This window comes from Juglans microcarpa x Juglans regia, chromosome 1D (genome assembly GCF_004785595.1).
Source record: "Juglans microcarpa x Juglans regia isolate MS1-56 chromosome 1D, Jm3101_v1.0, whole genome shotgun sequence".
NCBI lineage: Eukaryota > Viridiplantae > Streptophyta > Magnoliopsida > Fagales > Juglandaceae > Juglans > Juglans microcarpa x Juglans regia.
Genome location: NC_054594.1, coordinates 3911189 through 3937563, shown reverse-complemented (window position 1 = coordinate 3937563; position 26375 = coordinate 3911189). Strand labels below are relative to the sequence as shown.

Here is a 26375-nt window from a genome sequence, read left to right as displayed (position 1 = left end):
TCATTCTATGCAAACTTATTGCATTTTTAGTGGAAAAATTATACTCATCATTCGCACACCACATATCATACATAATTTTTTTTTTTAATTTTTTGCTTACTAAATATGCGATGTATGGATGATGAGTAGAAGAACGTGGTGCTTATAAGTATAATATGTATGTCAATACATTTTATTTGTTGTTTATTACTAATGTGTTTTTCTCTTATTAATTGTATTTAAGTGATAGATGTGCAATTGGGCGATCTGACTTACCTGGTGCTTATAAGGCAAAGTTAATAAGGAAAGCACGTGGGATGCTCGTGACTTCTTTAATCTGAGAGGATGTGTATTGAACCGTTGGATCTCTACACGTGGTGGCATCTGTTGATACATATATATATATATATATATATATATCTCATTTTCTTTGTAACCCTAGGAGGATGATTTCATTTTGTGTAAATACGGCAGTCTGAGAGAGAGAGAGCAGAGGAGGGAGGCGATTCTAGGGTTTCTAGGGCTTTCTAAGGTTTGCTCTTAGAGATAAGAAATTAGTGCGATTTCTTGTGAGTTCTGAGGGGTTATGTAACTCTGGTGTACTGAGGCTTCTCTGTGAAGTATTTTATAAATAAAGATCTCTGTGGCTTCTCTGAGGCCATTCCTGCCGTGAATGTAGACCATTAGGATCGAACCACGTATATCGGTGTGTTCTTTCCTTGTATCATTTTATTTACTTTGGCAGTTTATATTTCTGTTATTTTCTATTTTTCTTGATATCTGTTCTTTCGGTTCTTGATATATTTTGTGCTTCATTTTGATCTGTACGATTTGGTTGTGGTTGATATCAAACTGCGAGACTTGTGATAAATGTACTTTTCTATTTGGGTGCAAAACTGACAGTTTTATAACAAAGAAACAAAAAGGTTTTTATCACAAAGTTATTATTAGTTTTTCATAATAAAACTAATACTTTCATAACAAGGAGATATAAAACCAAAATAAACAAATAAATAAAAATAAGTGTATTGTGTGATGTATGAAATGATGAGTAACAAAATTCTAATTTTTTCACTATTCAAGACTTTTTCGTATCTTATTAATTTTTTTGAATTTTTTCTCCCTTTTAGTTAGAGAAGTTAAAAGTTCACATTTATTTTCAATCTCCACCAGCCTCACCGCTTTTTTTTACTTTTCCTCAATGTAGGAGCCACAATTATAGTTGTAGAGCAAGGCTTCAAATATGAAAGAAATTGTACTCTAGCAGTCTGAAATTCTTGCTGGGAAAATTTAAAGCAATTCGCCAGGTATACAAGGATCTGAAACAAAACCTTTTATTTTATTCTCAAAATTCTAGACTTGTGATTTGACATCCAATGAAGAGATCCATCTAATCTAAAAGGAGCATAGGGATGGATGGATGATGTTAAAGCTTGAAATTTTGTGTTATTTGTGCTCAGTAATGAGCTTACAGAATTCTTGGATCATGGAAATGTTTTCAGTAAAACAAATTTCAATAAGCTAAAATAGAAAGGCACTGTGGTGAAGTTTCACGAGAGACTGATATAATGAATTGAGCATCTAGTAGCATAGACAATCCGTGATCTTTTGCTTGAAACCAAATGGGAAAATAGGTGACCATGTAGAGCCGAAGTAGAGAGGTAGCAATATCGCCGCACAACATAGTTAACCATGGTGACAGAGATTTTCAAAACCCATATATTCTTGATTTGCCATCTTCTCAACCATATTTGCAATGCCCACCCCACCTGTAATATGCAGCAGAAAAAGCTAGCACCTTAGTATGAACATAAAATAGGAACAAGAAGCTGGAATGTCTTCCTATATATGTTGTTTTAGGACAGTTTTCTCTAACCCATTTAAAAAATTGGCTCGTGTCTCTTGATTGTGTGAGAAGCATATACTTTTTTAATGAAGCATATACTTTTTTAATGAAGCATATACTTTTTTAATGAAGGGACACATGGAAATTTTTTGAAAAAAGTACGTGTTGTCACATGTTTAATAGATACTTGTCATATTTATAGATGGGTTGGAGGAAAACTTTGTCTGTTGTTTTATAACTTTCATTTATGTCATGGAAAGCTAGAGAGCCATGTACCTAAGCTGATTGCGCTCACAAATATTGTCAGAGCTAGTATGAAGATGATTATTGATGCCCTGCCAAGAAGTGCAATTATCTTCCTCACTACATGCTGACCAGCAAAGGCAGCAATTGTTGCAACTAAAACAAAATATGAGGCTGCAGCAAAGAGTAAGCTGAATATGAGGTTGAGCTGAAGTAGAAAAGAGATCTGATGCTAAATTGGCAAGAACTATAGTTAGTATTCGTTTCCCTCCTGTTCACAAAACCTTTTCTACTAGTAAGAATCAATTCTGATTTTACTTACCGTATGGAACTGGGAAACGGTTGAGAAGGTAATATTGTACAACTGACATGGAGGATGAGAATACCATTGCAAAGGTTGATGTGGCACTTGCTACCTGCAAAACGTGCAAACTTATAAGCGGGTTTCAGTTTTTGTAGAAAGCCCAAGGAAGTACAAGCTACATATTAGCTTATACTCCTTGAAGGACTAGTCAATGTATAATCTGTCGTCACGTGTGGGCCAGACTCCTTCTTAATATGGGATCTCATGCATCACCTTGCATTCTCGACATTCTTATCGGGCCATACCATTATAGGTAGCAAGGCTCAAGTCTCACACTTCTAGCTGGATTTGGCTCCGACAACATTTATAACACCTCAAGAACTCTCTCCATTGCTATTGTCCTAGTTGTAAAAATTGCTTTTAAGTTTCATAACCTCCCCTTTATTTATCTATGCTAGGTTTTATACCTAAGATCTGCCATAATCCCACTCTACCCAATAATTAACCATCTGACCAGGCTTAACGATCACACAGCATTGTTTCTTTAAGAGGATTAGGAGTAGTAGATGCATAAAAAAATGTTGAAGATACCTGAGGAGGAATTCCAAGTTCAAGAAAAAGGGGTCCCAAGATAAAACCACCTCCTAACCCAAGCAGTCCACCAACCATACCAGCTATTATACCACAGCTACAGTATAGAAAAATCATATGCAACTTCCAGTTTGTGACTTCCTTTCCCTTAGATGCAATCACCCTGGTTCCTTTGTATAAGCATATGGCTTCAAAAAGTGTGACTGATACAGCAATTGGTACCTATAGAGAGAGAAACTATTATGTTGAATAGATTTATCCTGGGAAGATGTGATATTTATATAATTATAGCATGCTTTTTCCATGTCTTGCGTTCATGATTCTCAAACTACCATCAGAAAAGAATCTGCTCACTACAGTAGTGGAGCAGTTCGCTTCTGTCCTTCCTTTCTAGGGGTACTGGCACTGCTTCTTCTATCCATGTAAAGAGTAATTTAGGGTCCGTAATTTTACAAGATAATTTTTTTCCTAGGATTATCTAATCTTTTCATTAGTTTCATTGTTGTATTTGATGCTTATGTAAGCTAGAAAAATATAATCATCTTACTTTTACCGTTGTTTATCTTAATGTGCTGCGAAGTATCTTGAAGAAATATGACTATTTTAGTTACTAAATTTACCTGCAAGGAGTTCAGAACCCAGTACTTGATGGAGCAGGTCTCTGTATATGTCTGCATACAGATCATATAGCAACATAAGGCAACTTCAGGGTGAGTAGTGACAGTCAAACAACTGAACTGGCGGATGAAGTAGCAAGACAGGTCTACTTGCACTATGAAGCCAAGGACCTCTACCTCTAAATACATTAAATTAGGACAATGAAAAAAATCATTTGTGACAGTGAACTTCATTGACTATAAATGCAAAGAGAGATAAAACACTTGGAAAGGGTACTTGCTTGTATGAAACTTCAGAGCCCAATAACTTACCTTAACAATCTGAACAATAAGAAAAGCCACCCAGACATAAACAAGCATTGATACTTCTTTCCAATATATGTTGCGTACTAGGGGAACCTGGATGATATGGTGATAGTTAGTCTGACAGCAATAGCAACAAGAGTAACAAAGTAATCAAGAAAACTGGGAAGAAGATTCCTGCATCAGACATTCTTGCACTCACCTCCTCTTCTTGGTTATCAGCAGGACCACTTGGTAGTGCTTTGTATTCTTCTCCAGAGCCATCTGCAGTTCAGGAGTTCAGCACAAGCTACTCAACTAATAATTATTCAGGGGAAATTTCTCTCCGTTGATGCTTTGATTTCCTTTCATGCTAATGCTTTGTTGTTTCCAGGAAGGTTTATTATTATTATTATTTATTGGAATTGTCACAGTTTGCCAGTCTCATCACTTCTGGTGGCAACACTGCCAAGAAATTTGCTGGGCCAATATTCACTCTAGGAATTCGCAAAAGTGTAGACAGTGGGCAAACAAACCAGCTAGTATGGCAGGGTTAATATATTCTTACATGACAAGTATTATGTGAGCATGTGTAGACAGTGGGCAAACAAACCAGCTTGGGTATATCAGCATGTTTCTCACTGTTATTTTTCTGTTTCGTGTGATTTAGAGAGTAGAGAACTGTATTATGTGTAACAGAATTGCTATTTTATACGTGTAGAGTAGACCAATTCCCTGATAACTAGTGAGACCAGAATTCTGATCACATTGTGAGTGTGATGGTGATGTGAGTCAGTTTGACTCTGGCTGTCATGCCAGCATTGTAATGTGCAGCTGTTATCATAGTGTTCATCCTTTTTTAAGATAATATCCTATGAATCTTATAAGTAGGCAGGTAAACAGAAAGGTTGGAGAAACTAACTAATTCTTCACTCCCATTAAAATTTGAACCACAGAGTTCTAAAATGAAGAGCTTTTGTTTTGCATTTTAATATATTGAAACTTCTTTATAGATCCCTTTGCCCAAATAACTTTGGTCAGACGCCCAAGCAATTGGCTGGAAAATAATGAATTAGATGATTAGATTCCTCAATCATATCTTCAATTTCTGATGAGTTTGATATAGATTCTATCTATTAGCAAGCTTTTTCCCCTTTCGAAGGTCATATGGAAAGCTTAGATATGAGGAGATTGATTTTTTTCTCCAGATTGATATCTGCTCAAAAGCAGAAAGCAATGGTAAATTATAACTGAAGAAAGGCTATATGTTCAACTTTCATGAGTTTTTAGTGGATTAGATTGTATTATCATCAATGTTTTCCCTGCTAGTTGCATCTCAATGTCCTTTTTTTTTTTTCCGAAGCTTAATTATGATATATATCAGAAGTACAGATTTTTTAAAGGAAAAATGTGCTTGGAGACGACCACGGGTACTCACCAGCAGGTTTTGCCTCTGATTCCAACTGCTTAGCTGCTTCCTGAAAGTCAAGCAGCATGTGCGTCACTTCATTAGTAAGTCAGACAATATGGAAATCCATTTCAAGCTTAATAATGCCTTGTTACCGAAAAACCTTACCTTCTTCATCATTGTCTCTTTCCTCCATGTATCTACACCTTTGAATAAAGCTTTCGTTGATGTACCTGACACCAATAATTTCAGTGTAATTGCATTAGTGTGATTATTTTAACTTGAAAAATGATTCATACCTCCATTGCTCTTACCCAAAAAATGAAAAATTGGATGTAAGATTCTGATCTCAAAAGCATTTTGTGCAAAATGAAAGGGCAAAAGTGCAAAGGAAAAACAAAAGTGGAGATCAGATTGTTTGAGCATTGATCCTACCAATAAAAAGGATGATAAGCAGAACTGTGACCATCCAATCAGCAAACATGACATTGAAGGCAACACCAATGCTAATTCCTAGCATTAGCATGGGCTGGAAGAGCAATGCCAGATCATAATCTATAAGGGGCATGTCCAATGTTGGGTGTCTAAGTCTCAGATTGTAGTATACTGTTGATCCCGCGGCACCCATGATCATACCTGCGCCCATGAAATTTCGGTCTTAATATTGACAGATGATTACGTCTAATTATGCTATACCTCCTTGACTTTTCTAAAAGCAATGCTATACTACTATACTAGGCCTCCTTGCAATTTGGATTGGATGGAAACATTCAAATGAACTTATGAAATTATACCACATCTTAATCTATTTTGCACCTTAGTCTTGCAAAAGATTCTAAAAATCGAAATCATATATGGAATCGGATAACCACTGATTCAATCAGATGATTCGTGAACAATTTTGAATTGAGTATTTCAAAATTAAGAAAATACAATTCACGCATTCTAAAATCATATATAAAGTATATGTTTTCAAACTAAGCTTAAATGAGAATATGATATGAATCTCTCTTTTTTTTTAATCTTCTTCCCCAGTGGACATGGCAGTAGCATACTTGCGGAGTGCACATATCAGCATGACCACCATACACTTTGTCCCTCCCCAATCTTCTAAATCTCTAACTAGGGATACAAATTAAGAATGATGCAGTATCACTTGATTAATATACCAATATGTATCAGTTGTCAGAATTATAAGTTGGTTCGATTCAACACTTTGAAATTAAATAATTGAATTCAAGGCAGGCATAACCGAAACTGGTTCTAATTTACCACATATCTTTAGAGATGGCCTGATAGCTAATATGTACAGGGGCGTCCTGTTTGGCAGGGTAGAAGGTCAAGTAAACTAAACTTAGCTTTTCATGCATGCATTTATCTAAGTATCTTTTGTAATAGAATATGCATGCATGCATGCTCATTCTTTTCTTGCATATGTAACTCAGTATGTGTGGATGATATAGGAATGCAAAATGCATGCATGTCTGCAAGTCGTTCTTGAGTTTACTCTAAAAGAGCTCATTGAAAACAATATGTTAAGAGTGGAAATTAAGAGAATTGAAGCAGTACTGACACTTAGAGATGGCAGTGGAAGATTTGGGGTCAAAACCAATGATCAAAGTGAGCATTGGGACGAAAATTCCACCACCTCCAACCCCTCCAACGCTGCCCAATGCTGCGCCAAAGAATCCAACTATTGTTCCTACTACAATTTTCCATCCGAACTCCATTTCCTGCCCAGCCAGTAAACTATCTATCAAAATCATGAAGATTACTGAAATGAAAGATAAATGAAGAAGAAGAAATCAGCATTTAAGCAGTATAGAGCATGAAACAGAGCAGCACATCAATGTTGTGCCAGAAAGTTAAGACCCAGATGAATGGCAGTTGAAGACTCACCGGCCAAACATGCTCATAAGAAGATTTCCCACCCTGCCAGAAGAAATGAACCATTCTAAGCAGAAATCCAGGTCTGTCTTGTTTCTCGGGGACAAAATTTTCAGGCACTTTATCTTTCAAGACTCTCTCTGCACAACTGAAGTTGCTCATCATGACTAGGCACCCGAACAAAAACCACGCAACCGCCGCAGTTGACATTGCCAAAGCTCTCTGATTCAGCTGAGTCCAAGCCATGTCGACAGACAGGAGTATGCAAAGCCAGCAAACGAGGAAAGAAGAAAGCTAGTATATATTTATATATATATATATATATATGTATTGTTTCTGACAACTACTCTTGCTGTATGTTTTTCCTTGGCCTAAAATGGTCTCTCTTCTTATTTTTCCCTGCGAGAGAGCACAGTCACTCTACTGGGTTTGGGGGAAACACGAAGAAATCAAGAACTGAGGGGTGCTCTTCAGTACCCGCCTATCGTCTACATTTATATTTCTTCCATCCCCCTACTGATTTGGACCTTTTTTCTTATTATTATTTGAATATAAAAATATGTGAAAAAGCCTTTTGACCCGTCTGATTTTTTTTTTTTCAGTCCTTTTTATTTGGGCAGCGTTGTGTTGAGTAATAAAATGATTGTCCTCTGAATTCGTACTATTATGCCCCGTTATTAGTTCTTATTTTGTAGCGCTTCTCCTCTCTCTTTTTTTTTTTTTTTTTTTTAATCATCATCTATCTTATCTCCTTTCAATGCTTCAACATTCTGAATCTTGCAATCATAAGGGTAGATTTCCATATGGAAGGAAATGTAGAATTCAGAGACAATTTACCAGATTTGTCATCTTTTCACCGCATTCTTCCAAGTTTGTGGGAGAAAACTTGGAAGAAGAAAACGACTTATTTTTTTCAATTTTTATTAGAATATTTATTTACAAATTATTAAAATCACAAAATTTATTTACAAGAGTAATGTTATGCATCAGTCACTAAGCTGTTAGAGTATCTACTGGAGCGTTTTTCCTTCTTGTTTTAATCAAAAAGGGTTGAGAGAGGATGGATTAGTGGTTGAAATTCTCGATCAAAATCATTACCATAACAGCACTCCTATTATTGGGACATCTATGACTGATTAAACATTTTATATAATTATGATAAATAATACAATATGAATCTCACAATGCTTAATATTGCCTGTAAATAATGTTTATCTCAATATTAGTTATTATTAGAGCATATTCTATAACTATTTATCTCTTCATTACAAAAATTATTGGAACGTTAAATACAATCTTATAGAGTGTAAGCATTGCGCACTCTATTTGAAAAAAATAAGATCTATCATTAAAATATAAATTATTTTATATGAATTCTATATTTATTTATTTATTTTATAAGAATGCACGTGATTTGCACATTTTATAACTATACAAATCATTTTACTCCCAAAAAACACTTTCAAAATATTTTTTTTAAAGGTTAAACTAGAGAGCGCATGAGTTGGTGAAGTTGATCTTGATCTTGTCCTTTCTACCTAACCAAAGTAAATGATTACTTATTAATCCCAAACTCATAATGCATTGAGCGCGGCTCAATGTGTGGAGTGTAAAAAAAGGGTGCATGGTAGTATCAATGAAGCAGCATCATCATCATCATCCCACTAAAATGGAAGCTTCATAGCTATTTCCCCATTTTTGGCCACAGCTACAATCGATAAGGAATTGGGATCAGTTGTTTCCAAAATTTTATAGGGGCCCCTAAGCTAATGAACCGCTGTTAATATTTAAATAACTCTGAAAACGATTCCTCCCTGCACGCCTACCTTTTGACCTTCTTCGTGTATTTTCCCCTAACTAACGTGCATGTCTTCGTTGTTCTATCGCTAAGGATGAACTTTATACATGATTGATTATCATGTTATTAAAATATTTCATCCTACCATTTTAAGATACGGTATTTGTTCCTAATGTTTCTACTAATTTAAGTTTCTGATCATAAATAATGATTTAACATGATATTAAAATAAAATTCTTGCTTCGTGCTAGATGAGATCATGAGATGATGATTAATGGGTTAGGACTGACCAGTATGTGCTCTTGATCACAGTCACTAAGGTCTCGCTTGTTTTCATAATTTCTTTAAATTCATCTCATCTAATCATTATAATTTTTTTAAATTTTCACACAATTCAAATTTTTCAAATTTCAAAAAAAAAAATAATATTAAAAATATATTCTCAACTTTTAATTTTAATGACAATTCATCTTATTTTATATCATCTCATCTGTGACTCACGTTAGAAATAACTTATCTAGATTTTGAAAGGATTCTTATGTCCAATCTATTTCATTCAACAATGTTCCGTTAACAAGGACAACATGACTTAGAATGATGAATATGCATCATGTGATAGGAGTAATTACTTCTACCCATCACATCAAGATCTCATGAAATGAAAGAACAAAGCTTGCATAAAACATTTAAGATGTTGCTTGTTATTCTGAACAAGGCAAAGTAACCAGGTAACGTAGAATGATGGTCAATCTTAAAAAACACACACACAAGTAGCCAATGAGGTTTCCGGGAAATTTCTCAGAAGCAGCACAAATTAAAAAGCATTGAAGACAATGAAGTACGAGCCTAGGTAGCTGGGATCGGCGCCAACGTCTCCGGTTAAAATGACTGCAATGCTTACAAACAGAGTCAGCAGAGAGAGAGAGAGAGAGAGAGAGAGAGAGAGAGAGAGTAGTAGAGAGCTGCTGCTAAAATACCACGCGGTTTAAGCATAAGCCGTGAAGCTTCATGGCTGCTTCGATGAGTTGGTTATTGGCTGCTTCTTGATGAGTACTTTACGTTTCCACTCCCCAACAAAATCTTTGCACATTACGTTCACTCCCACAGTCAGTCACACTCCTGACCCCACATCCATATGGCCACGTAGATTCGATGGCTGTCTCATCCTAACTACATTTCTTTCTAGTTGTAACGGTGTGTTTATTGACGTGCTAAATATATTATTGTTGTAAAAATCTTTCGTATTAATTGACAGAAAAAATAGTTAAATTTTTTATTTTATTACTGTTCTAAGCAAAGATCTTTGTATTGGGCTTAAAGACTAGTGTTTGAAAGTTAGAATTGATTCTCATCCGTAGATTATGATTGGGCTCGGATCACCTCAGCCCAATGTACAGCCCACACTGCGTGTTTTCACCTTATCTCTAAAAAAAGAAATAGACTGCAACAGATCAGATTATCAGAAATACCTTGTTTGATTTTACAGATGAGATAGGTTGATATAAAAGTTAAATAAAATATTATTAAAAAATATATTTATTAATATTATTTTTGTTTAAGGATTTGAAAATGTTAAATTATTTATTTTATTGTGTGAGAATTTGAAAAAGTTATAACAATTAGATGAGATAAAAAGTTTTATAAAAGTGAACGAGACCTGAGTGAAAGATAAACTAGTGAACTAAATCTCATAGTATTTATTGAATATTTAGTTTTGTTCCATAAATTTCTTTTGAAAACTATGAATGTTATGAATTTTATTTTATGTATATATCTCCCTTCCACTCTAGGTCCTATATATCATCAAAGTTTTTAGGAAAATGATTCTTTCAGTCGAATTTACGGACTGAAGTGCACCGACACTGACATGAACTAATTTAATTAAATGAATCGTCTTGAATGGCATATGCAAAATCCCATGAATTGGAAATTCCTCCATTTCTTCCTTGCTCGCAACGCAATAACCTGAATATGCCTTGAGAATGACATAAATCCCACCCATTCAACCCTATTTTTACAAGACTAGAATGGTCTTTCCCAACCACATAAAACATCAATTCCCACAGAGTATTTCAATCAGATTGTCGGGTAATTGGCAATTAAATTTTGGTGAAGTCCCATGGACTTTCATGGTCTACAAAGACATAAAGAATTGAGAGACTAGCAGCCAGTCGGGTGACTTTCATTATTTTCCACCTACCAATAATCACAAGACACATGAGAATTCTAGCAAAAATAAAATAGAATTGCATGCAGAATCTGCTTTAATTTCATCTCCTCCCAGGCTCCCCTATCTCTGTTCTCCTCTCTCTCCTCCTCCTCCTCCCCCCCGTCCCCCGGTTGAGCGGGCTCGAGCCTTTCTACTCCTACTCACTCTCTCTCTCTCACACTAAAATATTCTCTCTCCTTCGAATGTCTGCATCGAAGTCCACATTTAATCTCACTCAGTTGCTCTCCCGTAAAAAAAAATTGAGATGCATAATGGATATGTCCTTTCTCACGTTATGGCTTTGGTGAGATCTTTATGGCCATGGAGATGCACTCATTTATCTAGTGATTATTTATTTATCGTCCAGTAATTTTGGATACTTCAGAATAGATATTGTTGAGGCTATTTTCTTATTCTCTTGTGGGTGCTATGTCCCTTGAGGTTTGTTGGTCACGTTACGGTGTTTTACTAATTTTTTTCAAACAACAATTTCTGAGTTACAGTTTTGAGAGGGAGAGAGAGAAAAGAGAGAGGAAAAAGGAAGAGGAGAGGGGAGAGCTTGAGGAGAAGGAAAAGTCGAATAAAACTCTCCTCGACGCACACCATAAATCACATGCATCTCTTGCGTGTTAAAATTTTATTGGAGGGTGTAAAATGAAAAAGAACACCCGACCAGTTTGAATCTTCTCTCTTTTTCTTTATACCTTCGTTTCTGATTTGGCGTTATGTTTCGTACAATCAATAGAGGGATGAATCGGATGATCATCATTCATCAGTGTTCCAGAGCTGAAATGAGCTCTCATCCAATTCTTCTTACTCTTGTAGTCTTTTTCTCTCTTGGCTTCTTCACATCAATCACAATCTTTCTTCAGTGGTATGAACTCCTCCGTTAGTGGTTGATCCTCAATTGGTTCAATGCATTGTATTGACTCCTCCTTCAGAGCTCGAAACGCTACAAAAGCGCACACGTACAGATAAAAGAGAAAAATGTCAAAATAACATAACTTGAAAAATGTCAAAATAACATAACTTTATTGATCAACATGTTCAAAATCTAAAACCCTTGTCAGGAATCCAAAAAACTGTTCCTAGCAGAAGATTTTTCATATGTATAAGAACAAATACTCACAGAAAGAAAATAATCAAAACCCAAGAACCCATCTCCAATATTGTATCATTTAGTTCCAAATTAATAAATAAAAAGAAGCCTGCCTATCTGAAACCTCTTAAATCCAAGCCCATCCCAAAAACCAAATCTATTTCCAAAAAAATGGCATAATAAAGGAAAGAAAATCCAAAACCAACCATCGTTCAATAAAGTCATGCAGAGAGGAAGCTCGCGTTTAAACGCGTCGATCTTCCTCAATTCCTCCTCCAATTTGTGTATATAATACAGAGAAAGACCCTAAGGATCTGTGTATATAATATACCGGTGTGAAAATTTATTTTAGAGTGAGAGAGGCTATTTTTGGAGAGAGAAAGGGAGAGAGGTGGGTAATGGGAAATGAGTGGGAAATGAGAAACAATTGAAAATCAAAATTTTTACGTGGAGATTCTATTTGGTTTAGGAAGCGAGAGCATCCCCGAGTTTTGACGGTGTTCTTTTTGATGTGCAAGATCATATTTTCCTGATGTTTCTTTCGTCTGCTTCGTTTCAGTTTTCTGGGATGTTTCTGTCGCATTTTGCTCTTTTTTCCATTTTTTTAATATTACTGATAACAATAGCAGGACTGTGAAGTTTTTATCGGCATATGAACATTAATTTTGAAGTGAAACAGGTGATAGGATTCTCAACTTGATTCTTCAAAAGATTAAGAGCGGTTTGAATTCAGAAATGAGTTAAGATAGATTGTGATATTTTATGAATAGTAGAATAAAAATTAAATTATTTATTACATTTTATATGAAAATTTGAAAAAATTATTTTAAAATTTGAATTTTTTATTATATTTTGTAAAAATTTAAAAAAATTATAATAATAAGATAAAATTAATTAAGATGAATTGAGATAAATTTTAAATGCAAACGAGACCTCCTGACGTTATGGAAATTGAGGACTTGCAGTCTAGTTTCAGAGCAACCGGATGATTTGGGTCCAACGGTGTCTGATACTTGCATGTTTTCTTTGAAAAGTTGTCCGTTATTTCTCCATGGGTTTTGGGCTTGTGCAGATTGCACATCAAGTGCACTTCAATCTTCTACATCTACATAGAAGCCCCGACACATATTCAAGAAAATTTTTATTTGCATGTACACCAAACAGTACACTACCTTTTTTTTTTTTTTACTACACTTGTATACTGTAGAACTGCAAATATCATTTACCTGCCAAAAAAAAAAAAAAAATTGCCCTAGTTATCACCACGCAGGCTACACAGCTAATATTATATATATTGCCTTTGCACCAATATATATTACTATCAGTCCATTACTTCTAAATAAAATACGAAAAAGCGAATAAAACAGTATGCGGTCTCACTCCTCAAATAACAAAAACAAATATCAACAAACAGAAGAAAGAACTGAACCTCAAGCAGCTGTTATAAAACTTATAAACGGAGTTTAGTCGAAGAAAAAGAGTATCCGAAATCCATATATGAGATTTTAATAAATGATTCCTTGAAATCCTTGACCAGAAAGCTAATGAGGAATAAACGGGGGCCAGTTCCATCCGACACTCAGATAAAAGGATGGTATATAGCGATCTTCAATCCTTACCAGCAAAAGCACAAGTTGAGAGGTACTGGCAGTCTCAGTATTCGTACTCCTGAGAAAGCGACCTTTCTGAGTGTCGATATTCACGCTCCAAATCTCGAGTTCTCCCCCTTCCACGGGACTCAGATGTTGCACGCTCATAATGATAATCACCCTCCCCCATCCGATCATACTGATCATGACCACGATCAGGATATTGATCGTAACGGTCATCATCATCCTGGATATCCATGTGACCATACTGTTTATTACGCCCTTGCTCGGGCTGTTCATACCATCCATGATCATCCTCAGGTTCAGTATGATCATAGTCCTGCGCCCTTGCACTATGTCGGTCCCTCTCATGTTTTGATTCAACTCGATCATAAATATCCCTATCATGGGAGCGGCCACGGTCATGGTCTTCAACTTCTAAGTCTCTCTCACTCTCCCTTTCTCGAGCACGATCACGATCTCTGTGAGGATCACGTTCATAGTCACGACCACGATCCCGACCTCGGTCTCTATCACGATCACGTGTTCGATCGCGATCACGACCCCGGTCTCTTTCTCTTTCCCTGTCCCTGTCGCGATCTTTGTGGTGCCTATCCTCTCTATGATCACGATCCCTATGCCTGTCATGGGATTGTTCACGGGATTTCTCCCGTTCCCTCTCTCTGCCCCTTTCACGGGATTTCTCCCTTTCCCTAAAATCATTAAATTCACAATCAAATACACTGATGAGACCATGAGAGAACAATTATCATGCAGAAAACCAAAAAGCTCACATAGGATATGCCATAACATTAACTACAATATGATTGTTATATTACACAAAATATAAATTACTTTTTTTTTTTTAATTGGCACCAGGTGTCCAGGAATAGTGTCCCGACTAATCCGGGGGAGTGCACAGGCTCTCGACAAGGAGTTTCCCACAAGTGCACCTCATGTAACTCAAGGGAAAAATCCCCCAAGTCCGATGACCCCTAGAGATTGTTTGCACCCAAGGGAATTTGAACTTTCCACCTGGGGGGAGCATACCCCCAAGGCCAAGGCCTTTACCACTTGAGCTAACCCCTAGGGGTTATATAAATTACTTCATGAATATTATATAAGATCTTTACTAGACCATCATTCAAGCACTTTGTAAATAAAATTTTATTAATCATAAGACTAGGTAAAGCCCAAGTACACGGGTCATATCACAAGAGCAACGCCTGGGAGTGATGTTCAAGTGATACATATTAAAATAGCAAGTTAAAAATACTGCTTAAACATGAAGCTTTGTTTTTTTTTATTATTATTGGCAACTTAACAAGAAACTTCTAGATGGATTGCACCCAACATGTAAACGATTTCTTAACCTTCTTTTTTTTTTTCAGTAAAAACAATTTCTTAACTAAAACAAACTTTTTGTTTTTGTTGGACATATGTTACCAGCTAACGCTTGGACAATCCTTACCTGTCTGCATGTCGATCCTCTCGTGCTCTTGGCTCCTCAGAGTGAGATGGTCCTCCCGACTGCAATTGCTCCCTGAGCAATAAAAGATGTACAGTTTTCATAAATCCAGAAAATCAAAAGCCTTCAATAAAAGATCTCGATGGAATAATGTAACCAAACAGACCAACTCAATGTATCAAAGTGCATTTACAATATCCATTATCAAAGATACTATGAACCCATTCAATATCTTTGCTTTAACTAATTCTTTAATCCAAAGTGAAAATTTCTCTCCGCACACTTGTGAAGATGCACAGGGGTGTCACAAAAAGTTCATATTTCAGTCATCTACCAAACCCTAATGGAACGTTTAATATGTTCAGCAGAAATGAAATTGCATGCAAATATTGCAATTAGGTATTTTACCTCCCCGAATATCTCTGGTTAACGTCTTCCCCTCCAACTCTGGTAGTTCCTAGCCCACCACCAAGTCGCCGAGGACGCCAATTTGGGACGGTTCTACCACGCTCAACATCCACCAGCACTCTTCTACCATCAATCTTCCTCCCATCAGCTTGTTTATATGCAGCTGTATAGTGTATAAAAGAGTTAAGAGGAACGTACTGTGAAGCATATCGCATAGAAAAACAGCTTAAATGAAGCATACCTTTCATATCCCGTGTATGCACATACTCAATGAAAGCATAGCCTCTAGGCTTATTTGTCTCTTTGTCAGCAATCAAGCGAACCTAAAAAACACAGAAGAAAATAAACAAATAAACACCAGTTACTTGAAAAGGATTCACATCTTGAGCAGGAAGTCAAAAGACATGATACTATGCTTTTTAATTCCTAAGGGATAACACTAAAAATAAGTTAGAAAAGTAAATCCTATGGCACGGCAGACAGGCTCTATGCCTCATTAGCCGTGCTCACCTTCAAATCATAGAGCCTCCCATTGCGAGATGAATCACCACCAGCTAGAGTTGCAGAAAAACTGATGTATTTGTGGCCAACTTAACAGTTGTTGAACAGACTACCCTCCCCTTACCAGGGATTTTTATTTTGAAATAACTAGAAAGCTAAAAATAGTATACGAAATACCAGGACATCTTCTCAACTGCGGATATGTTTTTGACAGCCTTTAAAGCCAAAAATAAACCTCTTAGCAACAGGAAATGCACATACTACAAATTAAAACAAAGGAGAAAGATGCTAATACTCCCAACACGTTTTACCCAGTGCAGGAAAAAGAACAGATGTTGTCAGTCTTCTTTTGATGCTTGAAAACAAAGGCTAAAAAGCACAATGCATCACTGCTCTGATCAACTTAATTTTCAGCTTTGCTGTGCAGGATGAACCACCATGTTTGGGATCGGGTAGGTAGAGAAGTATGGAATCAAGAAATACATTCAGTGAATGCATCAATCACCTCCTTACCAAGGATATTTTTCGATATATTGAAACTAAAGTATTTCCTAGAAACATCCAATGCCCAAAACGATCTCTAAACCCAACTATACCAAGAGAGATGAAAGGATTATTGAAACATATTTGTAAGCCATTACCAGAAAATTGGCAGTGATATCAGCACTCTTATTACCAATTCACACAGACGATCCAAGGTTGACATATTAAATTAAATTATGTTTAAATATTCTCCTCGGTGTTGATTAAGGCCCTAGGCACTTAAACGCAAATAACGCCTTGAGGCTAGGTGCAAAGTATAAGTGCGTGCCTAATTGACGTAAAGCATGATTTTTTTAAAAATAATGTATAATAAAAAATATTCATAAAATACAATAAAATAAAAAAATAAAGATAATAATATATTTAGCCTATTAACTCAATTTGTTAGAATATTATGCAACATGACAATCAGATGATCAATTAATTACATAATTTAAATATAGTATTTTACATAAGTATTTTGTGCTTCACAAATATACACCAACATGACGTTTGATAGCCATAATCAAAACAAAGTACATGGTTGAATCAAAATATACCCAAATGCAATGGCCAAAAAAGCACACTAATGGTAGGAATTGACTTCCATTCTAACATAAGCAATAAAATGCAGTCCTAAAGTAAATGATCGTCGTCATTGTCATTAAAAGATTTGTAAGACTAGGGGTGTAATCGGTCTGGTCTGGTCCGGGGTCACGGACCAAAAATTTTGGTCCATCCTTCCGGACCGGACCGGACTGTTAGCCATCGGTTTGGTCGGTCCGATTTGGTCCATATGAGTTAGGAAAATTTTTTTCCTCTTTTCTTTTTTAGGTAGATAAATTAATACAAAAAATTAATTAAATTAGTAAAATCAAAATTAAGTGAGCTTTTTAATGTAGATTATGTAACTAACTCATTAAAAAATAATTAATTATAATTATATTTATGATGTTAATAGTTACTTAGTACTTTAGTAGAGTATGTACCTACATATAATAACATATATTATCATATGATTTGTATCAACACAATTGCTTATTACCTATAAAAAAAAACATATATTATCATATGATTTATCGTATGATATATTAGTTAATTAATAACATATATTATTTTACATTTTATATGGCCAATGGTGATAGATTAGAGGAAATTACATAATTAACTTATACAACTACTATATAAATAATATATTATATAAAAAAAAATTTTTAAAATTTATATGTAAGTGATTCAATTGGTTTTAGTCTGGTCTAGTCCAAAAAAATACACCCCAAGACTGGACCAAAAATCGAATTTTGGAGACACCATGGACCGAGATCGAGTAAGGGTGAATTCAGTCCGGTCCAGTCAGTTTTTCTGGCCCGGACCGAAAAATTTTCACCCCTATTTGTAACTCTCATCATCTTCCTAAATTACTTCATCCAAATTAATGCTCCAGACAAGCAGTCAGTTAAATTGATATAATCTTTCTTTAAAAACTATAAAACAGACGTTTTACACTTAAACTAACTAAAAAGGACCCAAAAAGCATGCTTTTGTAAATGTCAAAAGCAAAGCAAGTTGGCCTTGGCGCTTTGCACTTGAGCATGCTTTTACCAACACTGGTTCTCTCTTTCTTACTTTAAATAAATACAACGGAATTACACTAAAATTTCACTTAATGACAGAATAGAAAACTTTATGACTGTGATCCATTGTTACACCTAGTTGGCTTAAAGTTGATTTTCAAACCCTTTAATTAACTGGAGTTTATATTAAAATGCTCATAAAATATAGAGCCCATAAAGTTCAGTTTTTCTTTAAAAACAGATGATAATATTTGAAGAATGTTATTTGATAGCAGAAAAATTAAAATCACCAATTTTTCCACTACCTATTCAAATTTCTAATAAAATAAACAAAGGGGATAAAGATACCACAAAACTGAACCTCTTACCAAAGCCCCTTGGGATACTCAAAATACCTACCCGCTTGATTGGCCCATAAGACTCAAACTCCCTTTTGATTCTGCTCTCTGTTGTCTCATAACTCTGCAAGCAGACAATATGACAAGTGATCCACAAAACAAATGCTGGCTACAGGATGGACAATCCAAATATAAATACATTACTCACGAGTCTAGCCACAAACAATGTCTTGTAGGGATCTCCAGAAATATTTGAGTCTTCTTGTGGATTATCTGCGTAAAAGTTTATGTAAGAAAAATATAAGGGTGAACTTGAAAACCTGGTGCCTGTAAACAAATATAATGAAGCCATCGAACTCTTGAACTTAAACAAGTTGAGTGTCTTCACATTTCTGTAACTCCTCAACAGCCTTTTCTGCACCCTTTTCTAGCCTTAACTTGTGAACTCTAGCCCTTCTTTGTGCCTGGATACACAAAATATATAAAAAACCAGGGTTAGACAAGCTTATCCTCTTGGATTTAAGCATTTCCTAATTTATGCTCTAGTTGCTAAGACAATCTTTTCCTCTTAGACTGAGGGTGAGGGTGGAAATTCTTATCTTGTGGCTCAACCGTTGGATATTGTTTTACTAACAAGCAGGCACACATGCAGCAATGAAATGAACAATAGAAATCAAATAAGCACCAGAAGAATCTCCACAGACATGCTTGCAATATAATATGTCCAAGAAAATATATTTCCAATATACTCTGCAGAGGAAAAAAAAAAGAAAAAAAAAGAAACCCACGGAAATCAGGTTTAGGGCCAGTGCAGTTGAGTTGTATTGCTAATTTTGTACTTAAATGGACAGGGCTCTTTGTTAGTATCACTACCATGTATAGAAGACAATCATAACACAAAATTGAAGACCATTGTGTAAATCACTTGAATAACATATGTTATGCATTCTCCCTGAGTTGGTTCGTCCATTCAAAATGGAACCCTGATTTGGAAGAGATAACAGGCCCATATACAAAAGCCTTAAATGAATAACATTAGTTATCTGGCACTGCACTCAGCAAATTGTGGCAACAGATGCAAATATGTATATTAAAGCACTAGAACATAGATTAACCCCAGCAGGATTGTAACGTCTTACAGGAGTTTCAGCCTCTTGGATTGGTGGAGAATATTCAGGATCTCCAGGCTCTGCAAACCTACTCACAAATTGTGCCATCCCTTCATAATCATACGAAGAAAGATTATCATATTAAAATTCACAAATTAACGTCAAATTGAAAAGATCAAACAAGCTCTAGAAGGTACATTAAACCTGATAACGGTGGGCATTTCCTTTTCTCTGGAGGTGGTTTAAACTCCAAAGGTGGTCGAGGCTCAAAGAGTTTCAACAAGTTTGCTGTTAGACCAGTGGGATGACTCTGCCCAATCTGCATCACAAGACAAATTCAATGATCAATTGGACAATATAACTGGACCGCGATGTTTCACAAGCCCAAGCTGAAAAGTAGCAATTGTTGTGATGAGATTGTTCCAATAAAAATCTAGTAAGAAATGAGATGTATAAACAGCCATTCGAACCAAATACACCAAATACACAGCAGGTAACTAGGATTAACAAAACCCAGCTAAGTAATAAATCCGTATCATCAAAATATAGATCAAGCTATTTTACCTAGGTTTACAAAGAGATTGCGGAAAAAATACATACGAATCAAACAACAAAAACCCTAGAACTTCACAAAAAATAGGGAGTCTGGAGAAGGAATTGAACCAGTTTGAGCTGTTGGACATTAGCGCGGTTCTGGACTTTGGGGCGGGCCTGAACGGCGGCGTTTTGTTGGTTGCGCATAAAGGCATCGCTGTAGTCTCCCATGGCGAAGCGATCGGAGCTGAACTTAGGGTTTATGAGAGAAACGAAGGTTGGTTACCAGACGCGAGATACAGCAAGAATGGAAGCGGAGTGTTGTGATCCGATTTGTGCGAACCGGGTCGCAAATGCGAAGTCTCCACTGAGAGCGGTAGCGAAGAGAGCAGGTATTCAAGGGGGTATAAGTATAACCGAATTGCCGATTTGCAACGTTTTCATTTATTTATCCGGCTAGGGGTGTAACAGGTCGGTTTGATCCGAGTTTGAATATATTTTAGAATTAAATCGGGATATATCGATTTTGAAATTTGAAAAAATCAATTCTATATCCATTACACTTTAAATTGATAATTTCGATTTTACAAGTTTCGATCCGATTTTTTCTATATATTATATAATATATATAATATAGTATATTATAGTATATAATAATATAATGATAATATATTGTAGTATATTATAATATAATTATAGATTATGGTGATATATTATAATATATATAATATAGTGATATATTATAATATATAGTGATATAGTATTAGTATATAACTATTAATAAAATAGACTATAATGATATATAATTTTAAAATTTAATATTATATTAATTAGTAATTTATCATATAATATAAAATTATTTTATATATAATTATATATTATATATAATATAAAAAATCATATAAAAATATTTTATACAATATAAAAAATTAAAATATATATATGAACCAATCTGGTCTAGTGTTAGAAAAGAAAAAACTGGAACTGGATCGATTTTGAGAAAAATGAAACCGATACTGAATCCAACCAAATTTGGTACAGGGCCAAACCCACCAGTTCAATCCGGTCAGGTTCGATCTGGTCCAATTTACCGATTCATCGATTTTTTTTATCCCTATATGCAGTAAAGTTTTTACTTGTTTGGTGTGTCGAATAAGTCGATAGTTAATATACTTGTTGTAGTCTTTATTATAAAAATTTATTCTATAATTAAGTCGATAAAATACATGATTTGCATCATTTAAATAATAATATTTAATTTATAAAATTTAAAATTTAATTTTTAAATTAAATTAAATTATATAAATATTTTATTAAATATGTTTTAGGTAGAGAATATAATTTTTTTTATTATAAATATAGAAAAGCCTAAAACATTAGTAACTTTTTTATTATTGATGTACTCACTTTATTGATGTATTGGGTGTGTTGGATGTTTCAAGAAACGTACTTACAAATAGATATTTTATTTTGAGTTACAAAGGATTGTGATATTATCGAATTTTCATCTACGTCTAGGGTATTATACATCAACGAGCCTATAATCTGTGTAATGCGCGGATTGTTATTTATGTTGGATTTTATAGATATATATTTAGATATTTGTCTGTTGTAATATCTCTACTTCGTTTACCATCAACACATATTCTTGCTGCACTTCTTGTATCATTCATTATCGTTCATCTTATACGTCGCACAACTATGTCATTACTTATATTGTCACTACTTTGTTTACCATCACGATATATTCTTCCTCTACTTCTTATATCATTTATAATCATTCGTCTTCTACAACGTGCTAATCTAGAATTTTTCATTTTTTATTTTATTGAAGAATAGAAATAGTCACAAACTTAAAACTATTAATTTAATCCAAAAAAATATACACAAATGGTAGACCTCTTTCATGTTAGTTTTTTCGATTTCTCATATCATGAGAAGAATACATACATTGGATATATCTTAAAATTCAAATGCATATTTAAAAAACAGTGTATAAATAGAAGATGTAATAATTAGTTTAATTTATTATATGCAAATTATTCAACTCACAAATCTATTTCTATTTAATTATATAAAATCGAAGTTTTAACTTTCTACTTGTCATTCACACCACATTTGTCGTTGTGAACTTATGTCCACGGTTTACACGATATACATGCTTTACTCTGTCGATAAAATTAAAAAAAAAAAAAAAAAACCCAACACAAAACTTTTTTGCTTGAAACATGTTGGCAGGAGGGAGAAGGCTTGTGCTTTGTTTTCGAGAGTACCCAAGTTTTTCGACTTGTCATTCATACCATAAAATTTGGAAACGAAAGGGTGAGAGAGACTTCCACCAAGCGCGAAGAGAAGTGACCAAGCGGTGAGTCCAGAGGGGTTATGTGAAGTGGCAAATGCTATGCACCAGTCAATCTGTTTTTCAAGCAAAGAAAAAGAAGCAGCAGAATCAATATTTCTGCGGCGGAGCTTTTCAATCAAGTCTCCGAGCTCCTTGTCGGCAGACTCTCGGCCGAACATGAACCCGTACCTGAGAGAGTTTGCATAGAGCATAACTTTCCGAGAAAGTGACAGAAGGTGATAAGGAAGATGGGAAAGTTTTGATTTACCAGAAGGAAATGGCAGAGAAGGCTCTAACACCCTTGTCCCTTCACGACACCCTACACGTTGAAAAATAACACTCCCACACGCAGCAACGCCACGTGCGAAACCTCTATTCCTAACTCCTGAAAATAGAGCACATGTTTTCTCCACCTTGAACTGCTGCAAGCCACCATCAGTGAGACCTCACCACATCGGGATCCCACAGAAACCACCACCAAAGAGTTTCCGACATTTCACCACCCTCATGTATTCGTGACACCCTTTCCATGAAAATGAAAAAGAAATCGGTAGATCGACAAGCTCCTTCTATACAATGCCGTGCTAAGGCCCTCTCTGCAAACCCAAAAACGTAGAGCACTTTTACAAACATAGTCATCGTTAACAATAATAATCCAATTAGAAAAAAAAAAGGATGAAAATCCTGCAATATGAGTATTAGTTCTTGTGAAATAACCGAACCCAAAATTTCGAAAGTAGAGAAGCATCAAGTGGAAATCAAAGTACCTTGATCGGTAAGGGGTAGCACTGTCGTGAAAAGAACAGTCAGTATCGGATGCCATGGAAGGAGAAGGAGTATAAGAGGTAGAAGCGAAAAATGAAAATCCAAAAACGAAGAGAGGACAGTAGTATGGAATTGTAGGCGTTAAATTCAACCAAATAACGCTAGGGAATTCAGGAGAAGCTTTGATAATGGAAGGACGGGCCTCGCTGCTAACGCTAACCGATTTGGACGACTTGAAAATTTACCTTACGAAAATGGTCGACGAATGATGATGTTGTCGGAAGAGCAATCCAACGTTGGTTTTCATTTTATAGTGGAGTATATTTTCTTTTATACCGCTTGACGTTTCGCTTCCACTCTACAATTTCCATTTGTTCACTCTGTGCTTTATTATATAAAATTGCGATTTTTACAGTACGAATGCCACATAAGAGAGTTGGAATTGAAATATTGCATCGCTTGACGTTTTCCTTCCACCTTGCATGAGCGGTCATGATGAGAAGATGAAATAACCAATTTGTAGATGAACCGACACAATAAAACCGAAAGAACCAAAAAATGCAATTCTTGAATTTGTAGAAAGCAGTTGGACACATGTAGTTTGAGATTGCAAAAGCTATGGCCCATGTATTTTACATAGTTGAAAAATTACCTTTAATGACAACTCTGATGTCTCAAACTCAACTTTTATATAATTAAATAGATTCGTTAGAATAAAAGTTATATGAGAAGTATAAAGAAATGTTTGTTTTATATAAAGATTTTATAAAAATAAATTTATAAATTAACATATTTTAATATGGTACGTCAAACTATAAATCACTTATTATTGTAAGATAAATCTACCGCATTACATTATATCAAATCACATCATTGTATTAAGTTTATTTTTATAGAAGAAAATGATACACATACAACTCTTTTTACAATCATTTACACAATTTTATTTTAAATGAGATGTATTTTTATAATATAACTTATAAAAATAACATCATTTTATAAAAATACTCTAAATTTAAAACATAACAAAAAAAAAAATTGTACACAGACCATTATTCTTTTTTAAAATCTCAACTTTGATTTAGCTCTTCTTAAAAGTATAACATAATAACATACAATATTTTTTAAAATTTATTATTATGGACTTTTTGTAAAGGAAACAACATCTTTACCATATCGCCTTCCATTTATTTATTAGTGAGCGGTTGGAAAGAATTTTTTATCTTCACTCGTTGAGCTCAACTATACAGAGTAAGGCACAACAAGTTAATAAGGTTGTGAGCATATGCTCGCCACCGTGAGATCGCACCCTCAACAAGATTAATATGGTAATGTTGCCTTACAAAGATATCTACTCCTAAGGGAATAGCAAGGGTGGACTCCGACTTTGACAGAGACAGAATACCCACCTTTGACCTCCGACTCTGACTGGGGTCAGAGGTAAAAATCATCTCCGATTCTGATTGGAATTTAGAGTCTGAACTCGGAGCTCCGATTGGAGTGCATGTGGATTTACCTTACTTAGATTGGGTTTGGGCCCACAACCCAGTATCTAATGCCTAATTATTGATCCATCCTTGTTTAAAAATATTTTTTTTTTTTTAAAAAGAAAGACAAAATAATGTAAAAAAAATTTAAAAATCTAAAATACTGTTAAAAAATAAGCTCAAAAGTTGAAATTTAAATACAATGACTAAATCATGTACAATATAAAAATAGGTGATTTAATGTGTGCAAATGAGAAATTTAAATTTAAAACTACAAATTCGCAATAAATTTAACTTATAACATCAAAATATAAATAATGTCATAGATTTTATTCAAATAGCCACAGTCCCCCGCATTAGTCCTGACAATCCATGCATTTGAGTTGATGACTCGTCGACTTGATACTCAATAGTGATTTCCTACATGAAGTTTTACTCATCAGATGTACTATCTTTTCTTTAGTCATTTAATTATAGACTTCAAAACCTGATAGCCAAGTGATACATGACATAAAATAAGACATATTATGAACTCACATCCACCTTTAACTCTGACGAGTTTTGCATGATGCTAATCATGGTATTGAGTTTTTCACCAATAAAGGGGCTAGGGGATTCTCCATTCCATGGTGTGTCCGTTTCAGTCATTCACAATTAGTTTGGGGGTTCACAGCTAGGTCAACAAAATCACATAAATTATAAATTAAATAATGAAAATATTAAAATTATGTAAATAATGATTTAAAACCATAAAGTTATCTGATTTAAGCTTATAGCTCTCGGCATCAACAATATATACTCTAATGGGCGTTGAACTTAACCAGTGCTATGTGCAAACAAGGGCCTTGATGGTGGTCGAGAATCATGAACTCTGGATAAGCATCCAAGACATGACCTCCAATACTAAATGTCGAGTCAGAGGCAACCGTAGTGATATGAATGACTAATACATCCTTGGCTATTTGGGAAAGGACTGAAAATCTAGTAGAATTCACCTTCCACCAAGTTAATATCTAGAATGTTTCACTAGGTGCCTCGACATCTTCCATAAAGTAACGCTCAAGCTCAAACTTACAATGCATAATATTTCTCAATGCACGGTTTTGATGATACTGTTATAGCCGCAATAAATTTGAACTCTGTGCATGTGTGTCAACTAAGGAAGATGTCGAGTCGGTTAGGTGTGAGGAGCTATCACCTCCGGTTGAAGACTGACCACTGCTGTTGTAATGGCTATATAAATCATCAATATCACATTTAAGCTCTCTAATAAATTGTTTAGCGTTCTCATCATCGAGGATATCCCTAATTCAAAATTCTATCATCACCGACTTATAGTGGGAGTTAAGGATTGCAGCCACAAATAATAATCTATTTATCTTTTCAACATCTCCTCAATTTTTATTATATTTGTATTTCATCCTCATAATCATAGCATTCGACAAATCCACACTATCAGTTCAACTTTGTTGCAAG

At 34.9% G+C, this 26375-nt stretch overlaps 2 protein-coding genes across 2 annotated transcripts; both read right to left on the bottom strand.

Moving 5' to 3' along the window:
- Positions 1–1299: 1299 nt before the first annotated feature.
- LOC121253086 (sulfite exporter TauE/SafE family protein 3-like) lies at positions 1300–7636 on the bottom strand. Its single transcript, XM_041152983.1, has 12 exons — positions 7170–7636; positions 6844–7003; positions 5706–5906; positions 5439–5503; positions 5301–5340; positions 4086–4147; positions 3893–3979; positions 3584–3634; positions 2964–3185; positions 2391–2484; positions 2102–2242; positions 1300–1748 (listed from the first exon to the last, which is right to left on the bottom strand). Exons 1-12 carry the CDS (start codon positions 7401–7403, stop codon positions 1666–1668), a joined length of 1440 nt encoding a protein of 479 aa, XP_041008917.1. The 5' UTR covers positions 7404–7636; the 3' UTR covers positions 1300–1665.
- Positions 7637–13683: 6047 nt separating this feature from the next.
- Positions 13684–20725, bottom strand: LOC121253078 (U1 small nuclear ribonucleoprotein 70 kDa-like). The gene is made up of 10 exons (XM_041152974.1): positions 20436–20725; positions 19977–20091; positions 19803–19882; positions 19052–19127; positions 18872–18936; positions 18725–18787; positions 15970–16051; positions 15729–15891; positions 15324–15395; positions 13684–14565 (listed from the first exon to the last, which is right to left on the bottom strand). Exons 1-10 carry the CDS (start codon positions 20535–20537, stop codon positions 13917–13919), a joined length of 1467 nt encoding a protein of 488 aa, XP_041008908.1. The 5' UTR covers positions 20538–20725; the 3' UTR covers positions 13684–13916.
- Between the last annotated feature and the right edge of the window lie 5650 nt (positions 20726–26375).